At 40.3% G+C, this 12491-nt stretch overlaps 1 protein-coding gene across 3 annotated transcripts; it reads right to left on the reverse strand.

Annotated features, from left to right (window-relative positions):
* Positions 1-35: 35 nt before the first annotated feature.
* Positions 36-10098, reverse strand: LOC100838953 (cleavage stimulation factor subunit 77). Of its 3 annotated transcripts, none has more exons than XM_010238831.3 (23): positions 9788-10098; positions 9479-9552; positions 9302-9364; positions 9098-9207; positions 8754-8854; positions 8593-8654; positions 8350-8490; positions 7971-8099; positions 7015-7061; positions 6585-6648; positions 6341-6461; positions 5147-5205; positions 4964-5032; positions 4737-4877; positions 3512-3576; positions 3203-3299; positions 2854-2913; positions 2614-2766; positions 2038-2104; positions 1851-1961; positions 1312-1422; positions 663-863; positions 36-467 (listed from the first exon to the last, which is right to left on the reverse strand). In XM_010238831.3, the coding sequence occupies exons 2-23, from the start codon at positions 9527-9529 to the stop codon at positions 289-291; spliced, it is 2202 nt and encodes a 733-aa protein (XP_010237133.1). In that variant the 5' UTR covers positions 9530-9552; positions 9788-10098; the 3' UTR covers positions 36-288. The 3 variants fall into 3 exon arrangements, with proteins under 3 accessions (XP_010237133.1, XP_003579269.1, XP_014758381.1); XM_003579221.3 differs by lacking the exon at positions 9788-10098 and adding an exon at positions 9646-9782; XM_014902895.2 differs by lacking the exon at positions 9788-10098 and adding an exon at positions 9646-9782 and having other exon boundaries at positions 333-467; positions 559-863.
* Between the last annotated feature and the right edge of the window lie 2393 nt (positions 10099-12491).

Below are 12491 nucleotides of genomic sequence, written 5' to 3' on the forward strand. Positions count from 1 at the left end.
CAGGTTAAATTTTTGCTCAAAGTTTGACTTGAAAGTTTGGATATTGGCCTACTAGAAGTGGGTCATACGCACGATCCCCTGGCTTCCATGATCCCCTCGCATCCCTAACTTTTAGCATCAGCATGCGAAATATACCTTTGCCACGAATAAAGATGTGAATTTTCACATTGAAGATCAACAACATCTGCATTCAGGTCATTGGCTATGTTCAACTAACCAAAGCTCTAAGGCTAGCTAACATAAACTAACTAAAGGCTGGTCCTGGCAAAGTAACTAGGGATCATTGAACTAGCTTGAGCTGTTGGCTGACTGTTCCCCAGAGAATGCACTTCCACTAGACATTGCCGCCGAGCCAGACTGAGCAGGGCCTCCTGCCCCACGGCTCCTGTGGATCTGCCTGAGCCTGAATATGTCACGCGGCATCGCTCGGTTCTGCGCCGCGGCGGCAGCATCTTCTTCCTCTTGCCCTGCACACAGCGAGTTGACGATGATCATGTTATACAGTAAACCATTTGTAATAAACACAAACTGACAGGGTTGTGGCAGCAAGTTAAGCACAATGTCTATATCTGGTGATAGGCATATAGTCATAGAGTCCTTTCAGCACAATATGCAAACATAACATTGGCGACCAGTGAAGATTGTAGAGAGAGGGGATGTACTTCCGATGGCCTTCCTTTTCAAGGGTTGCCCATCCCTTGGAGGTCTATGCCCATTTTGGTTAAACCCTGATTTGCCAGGCCCTGAGAGGTCATTAGTGGCAGAGCCAGTAACTGGACCAGAAGGTTTGCCTACATCATGCCCCGTCGGTAATGTGCTCTGCAGCAGCACGCTAAGCACAATGTCTATATCTGGTGATGGACCTGTCAAGACATGAACACAGATTTAGCTCAGCAATACTATCCATTTTGGCAGATCATATTCAAGATTTGAAAAATGGTAAAAAATGGTCTGAGGTATTGAACATTATATTCAAACCGTTGGTGCCATGCAAATGTGAACTAAACAGAGACATGAGTATATGCAAATGCAGTATAGAAATCAAACTAACATGTCAAAGTCTATGTCACTACATTCAAGCACTGCAGTATTTTGTTTAGTAACCATGTCCTCAATTACACTAGAAGCTCACAAGGAAAAGTTTAACTGCTGATCATTTCTCAATCAGCGCAGTACGTGCACCAGCCTGCGCTGCCACATTGGTGACTGGCGTAGGATGAACCAATTCTCATGCTTGAAATATAGCAGGCAAACATTTTGGAGGCTATGCATCAGAGGACAGTGAGTACTCGTACCGATATACGGCCATACCTTCAATAGCAGGCAAATTCGTGATGAAAGACATGATTGGTGGAGAAAGCATTTTGAATATTTCATCAACCTCCTTAGTGTACCCACTGGATGTGGTTGAAATCACTGGGCCTGACACATAAAAAATGCTGCGTCATGAGTAAGATAGATTGGCAATTGTAATTGAATAGTTATTGTATCTACAACTGGAGCCTGTTAACAATTACAGGAGCCTGGTATCTAAATTCTGAATATGAAATGCAGTATTATTAGGTGTAGTCGTCCAGGGTGTGGCCCTTGGCTGAACATGTGTTCAATAGTAATCCTCTACCTATCGATGCAATATGCACATGTCTTCACTATTCTCTAAAAACAGGTATTGTTCGGTATAGATATATGATCAAGAGAACAGGTGCACGTGTGGCATCACAAACTGACATCATTCAAGGGAACAAAAGTCACCAATTGATCCAATAAATCCAGTCTATCCTCTTTGGTGCAAAGAAAAGAGCTCAAACATGCAGATAAAATAAAAATAGGTAACTCATCAATACAAATACCTTTCATCTGTCTAGGATCATAAACAACCATTCGAGAAATCTCAGGCCGAACAACTTTTGCAGGTTGTGGCAATGTCTTCGCACTGGCACCAACTCCAATATTAGCTTTATCTGGCCAAATATTGTAGAAGCAATCAGCAAACACATTTAATAATATGTTGACACAATTTTAGCACGAGCAGCTTACCAAAGGTCGCACCACTAGTTAGGATAACTGACTTGCCAGCCTTCTTAAACATGTTCTTTGCAAGCCACTGCAATTTTAACATTGAGAAAGCATTACAAGTGAGGCTTGTCAACAGAAACCAGAAACAGACTCTGTGAAGAGTCACAACTAACAACATAATATAGCCCGCATCAGAAACATCAATTAATAGAGAAGAATGCAGTCTTTAGCCAACTTAACAGATAACTTGAGAGCTACACTCAATTTAGACATAGTATCATTACTAAATTGCAAGTCCAACCTTTTTACTTATGAACATGCTTGAAAAGCACATACCCTATCACCTACATGAACCAGTCCTGCAATTTTTGCTGGAAGTTGCACAAGCACTGACAAGAGACCAAGAGACCCATATGCAAATGCATCTTATATGCAAACTTGATAATAATATGAATTCCATAGTCTATTCAATTAATACACAGTGGTTCCAAGACTGCATTTTGGGCTTAAATATGCATGATTAAGGAAATTTTGCTAATAAAAAACTGTGAGGGTGATGTATCAAGAACAACAGATAGTTATGCAAGGTCAACGTACCTCCTGCCTCGACAGATAATCCAATTCTTTTGATGAGCAAGGCCAAAGATCCATATAATTATACCGAGAAACAACGTCATAAAGTGTGTCCTCTAAGGAGGATGAGCCATCTTCCGATGTCCTAGATAAAGCCTCCTTCCTTCTTTGTTCCACCTTACAAAACACAGTTTTAAAGTATAAAAATATAAATCGATGAATCTCTAGTTTTTCCCCAATGAAAGTTTTCACTCAGAAATATACCTTTTGCATGCTTGCCAAATCCCCATAAATCTGCTCAAACTGAACAAACCGTTTCCATACCTACAGAAGAATATCAACATACATTAGTTGAGATAACTAACAGAATGGCAATGAATTTATAGCTATTTGCATGTTGCACCTCTACAACATTCAACAACATTAGCTCCCATCCCAAGGCATGCCGTGCACCGCAAAAAGTGGAAATGTTCATATATTACAGCTACTACTGCTGACAAGGCATTAATAGCATTTTAGCAATTAAGATCTTGATGCTGAAAGGGTATCTTCTACAAAACATTCCAGTGTTAAGGAGAGGCTAGGGAATAAAATTATAAAACTAAATCTCTACCTCTATGGATTTCTCGGGGGAAAGTAAGCTCAGAGCACGCTCAAACAAAGCACGCACATTTCTATCATCGTTTAAGCGGCACAGGAAGTCTGCATATCTGTATCATAGGAACAATCTCAGTAATTTAAATTTTAGGACTTGCAAATAATGTGACGGTGCAATGAAGCCTTTTCAAAATGCCAATCGTCGAGCACAAAACAAGTAGCATAAAAAAACCAGTGAGAGATTTGGTTCAAGCATCGGAACATTAGTGGACTGCAGAGCTAAGATAAATTTCATGTTTTAATGAACCTAAAATGAATAACTTACTCAAGGACGTATCCTGGCTCTTGCATAAACCGCTTTAAACCAGCTTCAAAAACATTTTGAGCCACCTACAAGAGAACATTTAGCAAATACGACATGATAAGTGAGTAACTTCAAAATCTAGAGGTTTCTCAAAAAAAAACTGCAAAATGGAAGAAGCATTGAGTTCTATGATTAATATGTAGTGAAAACTGCAGCCTAAAACACCTCTTATTATGTAGTCATTGATGTATTTATATAATTTTATCAATTTGCAATATTTCAGGATGAAACTTGATAACCACTTCCATCTTTGTTGCCAACTTACACTCCAGGCTAAAAAGTTGACTCATTAGCATGCTAAGCCACACATCACCATTCTAGGGTCTAAATGTTCACTTCAATCAACTGGTAGTCTTTACTGAATCTGGTTAAATGTGTGGAGTAATATACAAAGCCAAAAAGGAATTGGTACACCATGCCTACTAGATCCTCCCTTCATGAGCCACAGTAACCTGTTGGGATGGCCAAACTTCAAAAGGATGTCCTTAAGTAATACTATCTCATAAGGGAGGGTGAAAGCTTTGAATTGTACTACCTAGTATCTACATATCTAGTGCTCCCATAGCATCAGGTGGTATCGTGGGTGCACAACCAAAACATTGTCAAAAATTCTGAAAACAACTAAGTAGATTGACACAACATATATGCACCATGTCATAAAACTTCAAATAAAACTGCTGCACACAAATCAAGAAATAAAAAGAGAATTCTTGTGTGAATTGTAGCAAAAACATTCTTCACAGGAGATGTCACTATCCATGGTGAAAACTCTCTTTTATTTCTTGATGTGTAGATCAAATTTGACACTGAAATTTTATGACATGCTATGTGTATGTTGTGTCAATCCACCACTTATTTTTGGAACTCTTTTATTGTGCTGCCAGCCTCCGCTTGGGAGCACAGTAGCACCATGAGCTATGGAAGCGCTGGGTATTGTCTCCTGGTACAAGGCCCCAGAGGTGAAAACTGACAGCACATGGTGATGACATTATGTACAGATATTGATATCCCGCTTTGTGCTGACTGTAGCATTTGGCTTAAAGCTATGTCTTCGAATGAATGACACTGATTTTTCCTAATTATATTCTTTGCTATTGTTATCAAAGAGATAATGAGAACCACAGCAAGATGCCTGACAGTTTGTAACTGAAAGACATATAAGCATACATGTCATCATTTTAACAACCTTCGCATCCTTGTCGAGGCAAAATGACATTGTAGCATAAGCAACATACACATGATAAGTGCAGCCTGGCAACTTCCGAGCATCCAAAAAGAACTTGCGAGCTGCTTCAATGCCTTCAGTTCTCCTTAGAAACCGAATAAACTACAGTACAAAAACAGAATGATAAAGATAACACAAACACTGTAGCGGCAACCATATGTACATTTAAAGCAGTAATGGTAGCAGACCTGAATATGTGCAAGTGATGTCATGTTTGCATTTTCAGCTATAAGAGACTCGTATATTGTCTTAGCAGGCTGCAATAAAAAACTTATTTGAGAAAAATAATAATCATCTTAAGAGTACTTGTAGCAGTATAAGAGTGCAAAGGAAGCAATAACATCCTAGAAAAAAGAAGGAAACTAATGGACCTGAATTGCTCCTACAGACTCTTCCAGTTCAGCAAAGGCGTACTTCAGTACTTCAGAACCTATCAAAAGTAACAGGTAAAAGAATTCCAGGAATTACAGAAACGGGTAAAGAAACGATACTATATACTTCAACGTAAAGCAAAGCCATCTAAAGAAACAAATGTTTTCTGGTCCAGTGCTCAAGTGCAATCATATAATGGGACTATCATTAAGATGACATAACATCTTTGCATACCCACACACACATGGTTGAAATTTAAGCTTGAGAAATTGTTATGTTCGCAGAACGATTAGCAAATAACAAGAAAAAAAATAACACAATCAGTAGTACGTAACCGTGGATGAATGTTATGTGTCTAAATCATGAATTAGTGTTCACTGTTCATAACATGCAAATTCCCGTAGCCTATTAAATGAAGTTGGAATTTGAGTGTTATGCAAGCCACATTGAACAAATTCATGCAGACCTACTGATGAAGTCAAATGATATGATAGTAACTAGGAGCAGCTGCTACCAATCCATATTTAACATTGGGTAAGACATCCTAATGGAAACATTGATACAACAGTAGTACAAGGATTGCAGAGATCAAGCTAACGTACACATCCTTGATGGCCTTTGACACATCCATATGATTGATGTGCAAAAAGCATACATGCATTGATATGAGCCTATGAGGGTATCTCATCTCGACCTAAGATGTAAACTGAACTGTGACAGTTCTGACATGTGAGTTCTCATAACATAGTTGGTCCTGTGGATTCTACTTTGGTATCCCTGTTAAAAATGTGCACAACTGGAACCAATATTTAACCTTCCTTAAGATATCATCTCATGGAGGTAGTGTCTGACGAGTATATACCAATTCATCAACCAGTATATTACTTATCTAATAATACCAGTCGGTTAGCCATTCTTTGGCCTGGCAGGTATTGGGCCTGATCCCAGTTCAAATTAGTGGATTACATGGAAATGGAACCCCGTCATCCAAAAGGCTAAGAGAGTAAGCCAGAATGCATCTTTATCAATGTCAGGGAGTTCACTGAACCAACGGTTTGTTTTCATGGGGATCTTCCCTTATCCTCATGAGAGCATGCTCTTGGTCTTGTGGAAAACCATATTACATGCCGCTAGCTTCCGAAAGGGTACATTTGACTACATGTGTGAATTCATGAAAATGACCGTAAAATTACCAGGGAGCGCTTTTACAGCACGCTGAAATATTTGGATTGCAGAATCCGTAGAACCGTTCTTTGCATGCCACATGGCAAAGTCATACCATACATCAGGATGATGGTATAGATACATCAGGCACTGAAAATAAAAACAGGATGCAACAATTGATTTGTCTGTTCCCCACTCACAACAGCAACACATGGTACAGCTGACTAACTCAAACAAAACTGCATCTAAGTCCGCAGACAAAAGTTTTCTTACTTGCTCGTAAGTAAAGGAAATACGCCTATTCGCAGTTGCAGCATCAATTCTTTGAGGGTTCCCCCTACAGTTAAACATAATACTTAGTGTAAGCAGAAACGTGGGGAGTAATCTCAGTTCTTCCCAAGAAGAGAGTGGCATAAGGTGACAAACTGAGGTATCACATTAGAATTAAGATAAAGGGCCGCTGATCCAGGAAAAAAAATAACTCAAAGAAGATAGGTTGCAGAAAAAACTTGAAGATGGCAAACACAAATTAGATGGCTTGAGCTTAGGAGATGAAAAATAAAAATAAAGATTACCTGCTATATAACTACATTGCACAGCAAGGAAATAAAATGGCCCTTAAAAGAAGATCAAACAAAGAAAACTCTACTGCAATTTTGAATCATGATTACACTAAACATATGTGACACAGAAGTTTACTCACTTCTCAAATGCCAAAAGTCTTTTCCACGCCATACATTGTTGCTCTTCCTGTGAAATAGATTAATGAGTTACCTGCCAGTTAAATACTAGCCATGCATCTACAGCTCTATCAGACATAACAAAGTAAACATAATTTTCTAATGCTAGAGAGATTGTCAGAAAACTATTCAATGTGCCTGAAGGTTGACCAGTAAACAAAACAAGACGATATGAAGTAAAGCTGTATGGGGAAAGAGAAAGACATTAGTGTTAGAAGAAGAATTTATTTTGACAGCAATGACATCAACTCAAAACAAGTAACAAAAAAAGACCCGATGCTTGGCCTTGAGAAAGGTGCATGTCAAACTGATACAAGGAGACGTTTCTTTACAGTAAGCAAATTTCTTTTAAAATTCTACAACTGTTCAGAAATCAGCACAATTTTAGAAACCATGGCTTTGTCATGAAAACTATTTTCGTGATGTTTTTTTACTAACATTCATACGAAAAGAAATTGTTCAAGTTGTATATTGGAGACGTTTCCATATCTTAAACATTGTCTATTTATGAAAGGAGGGAGTATACATCAACTGATTTTATGTTGCTTGTATGCAACCAAGAACGGTGTTGGATTGGAACTGCAGTTAGCTCAGTTCAAAGAAACAGTGGAATTAAAGAAATATCATTGTTATCCGGCTTTTCTAGAACATTGAAATTGTTCTGTGTGCCATCAACAGACACGGTTGTACAGTAGTGCTTTGCTCTCTGTTTTTTCTTGAAAAAATGAACAATGACACACAGATGAATGGCAATAGGGGAAATGAATAGAGAAACTTGGATCACAATCATAATTTTGAAATTGTTTATTTCTAACCACAGCACAGAAAATAACTATCCACAAAACATAACCATTTTGCTAAGTCAATAATTGAAGATTGGCACACCTAAATTAACATTTGGACTTGATCGACTGTTTACCTCGTAGGAGCCTGTAGGGGGGGTGGCTAGCATGTTCCAATCAATATCCTCAATATACTTCTTACGCTCTCTATATACAGCCTTAGCACTGTTAAATTTTGGTTGATACTCAGACAGCAAGCCTTTTGCCTGGAAGATGGATAGAGTACCACATATGAGACACACACACAAGATAGGTTTGCATTGTTTTGTGATTCAATAAAACTAAAATAGAAACAAAATATAAATGGAGTTCAGTAAACACTACTGGATGAACTCAGACTGAAATTTTTTTGATACTCCAAAGGAGAATACAAATAAAAAATTTACCAGCACAACTATTAGCTATCTGCTAGCTACTTCTAGAAAGATCAAAGATCCAAATAGAAACTCCAATTACCAAGGTGCGGCTAACGGAATTCTCGAAGTTATCATAATCCTTCCATAGCTGCTCAACATGACTAGTTGGAACTAAAATTGCCTTCTGATATACTTTCCTTATAGTAGTCATGCGATGCGACTCATCCTGGGGTGTCACAACCTGAAGTGTTTTCAAGCAAAGAATCACACAGAATACAAACACAATAAAAGAACATAACGTTAACACAGGGAACAGAACAGTAAAAAAAAAAGAAATACAAACCGGCATTGACTTCAAGAAAGCAATGTAGTCCATCCAAACAGGGCCAGATGCAACATCATTGCCTGGCAAATTAAAGTATACTTCGTTAAAAAATCTACCATGAAAGTCGTGTAATAACAGGGCACTACTTAAAATCTGAGGTCTCTGCTTAGAAGTCTTACCAACATAATTCAGCATGAAATCAAAAGCCTTTTTCGTCTCTTCAAGACCCTCAGAGCCCCTTTTATTGTTTACTCTCTTAATAAAGGTGATGTAACAACGCCTACAAATTACACCCGACCCGATAGAGTAATGTTAATACTGCAGTTGCAAACAAAGTGGAAAATTTGTGACTGGTGACAAGATCAGGTAAAATGAAAGGAAGCTGTCTAGGTCTGTCTACTAAGTTTGACAACAAAGGGAGGAACATGTCGGTAGAAATATCTACTCTAACAGTTTGCTGAGTAAAAGTGAAGGAATTCCTGCTTGTGGCTATATATCATCATAAAATGTGACATTCCCTAACCAGAGATTAATATGAGGGCAGGTGAGCAGGCATCTGCTGAATATCTGCTTGGCAATATCCTCGTTGTGTGCAGATATGTATGCCTCAACGTACTGCTTCCAGTACTTCGCCTGCATGCAAAATCAAGTCAGCCCTAGAAGACTGCCAACATGGACCTAGAGATTTGCAAACAAGAAAAATCTGGTGGAATTCATGTAGCCTCACAGCGGTAGGGAAGGTGGCGAGCAGCTTCTCGTAAATGGGGGTGGCCTCGGTGATGGGGAGAACCTGGAGGAAGGAATGGGAACATCACCTAAGCATGCTCAGAAGCTCAAATCTTCTTGAAAGGAAATGCGGAAAAACACGTAAATAGAGAAGAGAAGGGAGTGTGAGTGAGGTTACAAGGGCCTCTTTGGCGAGGATCTCGGCGGCCTCGACATTGTAGATATCCATCGCCGCTGTTGCCGCCCTGATTCCTGCACAAAATGAAAAAGAGTAAAACTAACCAAATCAATAATCTGAACAGATCAATAGAAAAGAAATCAAAATCGCAATCGTAAATCACCAACCTAGCATCAAAATTACATCCAAATGGATTAGATTGGTACTACTTATAAAGAACGGGAGCGAGGTTTTCAATTCAATTGCTCTGACGAGAGGGGAGAGCGCGCGGGATGAACTGGGCATTCCGAGTGAGGGGCTAGGGCTTACCCACTACTGCAGTCTGCAGCCGAAGGAAAATTTGGAGAAGGTAGCCAGTGGCAGATGACGAGGTCGAACGGGCGCGGACAACGGGGATAAGCGCGGTCCGGCTGCCGGCGGAGATGAGCTCGGGGCGGCGGCGGCCGTGGGGATGGGAGGCGCCGGCTGCGTCTGAGCTCGGGCGCAGCTGCAGTAGTGCGGAAGGGAGGCGCGGGCGCCGGAGATGACTTTGGACGCGGCGGCGAGCGGTGCTCCGGCGGGGCGAGAAACCTAGGCTGGGGACTGGGTCACTGGGGCGGTTGGGCCCGGCTCTCCGCGTGGTGGCAAACGGCCGTAGTTTCAAGGAAGAACTGAGGGTATTTTCCAACGAGGCATTGGAAAAGGTCGGCAAATTGGTTTCCTGGCATGTCTAATTTTACACACGAAATTGTAAAGGCTGCCGATTTCATCTTCTTTTCCGTTTTTCTGGACCGGTTAACCTGATCTACCATGAGAAGAAAAAAAGAGGGGCCAAAGAGATTTTTGGTAGAATTTACATCATTTTGATTTTCAGATATCAATAAGGTTCTATTACAACCTCTAGCGTAAATAATTATTTCTAGCCTTTGGTATGACTAATAAAGTTATTTTTTATCTAAGAAACGATTTCTTTCCATATTGCATAATCAAAGAACTATTATTAGAGAGAAAAATATCATGTTGGATCAAAAAGAACCGACAAATACAATACAACACAAGCTATCGGCGATAGGTAGTACAAAAAATAACCTTGAAACGAACAAACAACTTTTGACCATCAAAAGTTGTTTTACCGTCGTCACAATAGCATGCATCAAAAGTTGATTTCATATAAAAAAGAGATAATTATATCCCAACAAACAATCCTAACAAAACTCAGTCCAACATACTCCTAGTATATAATGTCACGGCACGCCCGGCGGCAGCTGGTTCCCTTGCATTTGTGGTTATCGTGTTTGGTGCTCTTTTCACGAGAAGACAACAAACAGTGTATACATATCGAAGTATCCAAAAGTGCGCTCTATCTGAAGAGTGAGTACATGCTCCACTCCAATGGAGTACTAGGAGCCATTTGGATCACGCCCCAACAAACCCCGTCAAAATTGGCGTGCCAACTATTTGGCGATCGATCTCGCCGCCACGACCTCGCCAGCGCATGGGCGTAAAAACGAAATGAGATGACCAAAATATTGGCTTGGCCCCGAATATTTGGCGCTGATCCAAACGAAGTCCCTGTAGCAGTCAACTACCAAAAAATTGGCTTGACAAGCCACGGCTGCAACCCAAACAGCCCCGTAGTACTTATGGCGTTGGCATTGAGTTGGAATGGTTTTTGACTGATTTGTTGCGTTCACCGGCCACGTCATCGTCCTAGGAAGCACATGAAAAGGCTGAAGTGGCTAGTTTAAAGGACAAAGGCCCCCTGTTCCTGTGGCACGACATCAATTCTTCTCACACGACGACATGGCTTCCCAAGCCACGACGTTCCGGCGACTAGTCCCTGCAAGCTAGGCTACAACGCTCAACGCTACAGGTTCCACTTCAACAACACAAATGCGTGCCCACATGTTGACGTATACCAATCGTCCAACCGTGACCAAATTAAAGGTACCTACACCGTGACCAATCTCATGCAGGAATCCTTTTTTCTTCGCCTGTTCTATGCTAGCTAGTGCTACTATAGTGTTGTGGTTAAGAAAAAAAAAACTAGTGCTACTGCTGCCTGGTAACTTGGAACTCCTGCACTTCTACCAAATCATGACCCCGGCCGGACATAAAAACTTGTTACTGATCAGTGCTTTATTTTGTACTGATGCCTACGGGCAACGTTGCTGTAACTGCAATTAACATTACGAGGACGCAGAGACAGGCCTCCAACAATATGTGCATTAAGTTGGTAAAAACAATTGTCCATGTCATCTGCTAATAATACCACTGTCTCTTCTAATTTTGCATGGCAGAACTCTTGCATTTTTCAGCCAAAAAAAAACAGTTTTGATATATATCTAAGTCGTCCGATTTTTAATTAGATATAATTTGACTCTTACCCATTGTATGTTGTTTGTGCTTTAAGATTCGAGACGAACGGTGGAAAAAGGAAGAGCAAAGTAACATCTAGATACTAATCCAATGTTTTCTGATACGTCAACTTAGATTTAACATTTTTCTTAAAAAAAACTGCACGCCTTAAATAATACCAGTGTTATTTGTGATTTGTGTAATGTTGAAGGAGTGCACCTTGTAAAGTGAACTTAGAAGAATAAAATCCTTTACTATCATACTGCCAAATGGGGGTATCAACTTCCCGGTAGAAACTGATACTTTTAGCTATTTCCTCTAAGAGTAAATTGTAGAGAAACAAATATGTAGCGGCTCTTATAACAGAAAATCACGAACCCACGTTTTTTTAACTAATACCTACAACATGAAGACTAATGAATAAAAAAACAAAAACAAAAGTGGCCGGTTAGAGCTAGTTAACCTTCGCGGCCCACATGTCATACACAGGAGCCAGTTTTGGGTCGCAGCTCATTCCTGGCGGCTCGAGCCGGCTCCCCTAGGAGGTGGGCTCTTCATTTAGACTTGGAAGAGCTGGCTTCTTCCTCTCTCCCTCTATTTCACTCGCTCGCTCGCTCCGGCCGGTGCCGAGGAAGACGACATAGGAGGAGACAAGAAGGAGATAGCCAACTGTGCT

This window comes from Brachypodium distachyon, chromosome 4 (assembly GCF_000005505.3).
Source record: "Brachypodium distachyon strain Bd21 chromosome 4, Brachypodium_distachyon_v3.0, whole genome shotgun sequence".
Lineage (NCBI taxonomy): Eukaryota > Viridiplantae > Streptophyta > Magnoliopsida > Poales > Poaceae > Brachypodium > Brachypodium distachyon.

What these genes read in the sequence shown, in the direction of transcription:
- LOC100838953 (XM_003579221.3), bottom strand. Translation starts at nt 9,763, where the DNA reads ATGCCCAGTTCATCCCGCGCGCTCTCCCCTCTCGTCAGAGCAATTGAA. An exon ending in TTTCATGCTGAATTATGTTG is followed by an intron (nt 8,655 to 8,753) that starts GTAAGACTTCTA and finishes TTAATTTGCCAG; the next exon opens with GCAATGATGTTGCATCTGGC. An exon ending in GAATTTGCCTGCTATTGAAG is followed by an intron (nt 864 to 1,311) that starts GTATGGCCGTAT and finishes ATGTCTTGACAG; the next exon opens with GTCCATCACCAGATATAGAC.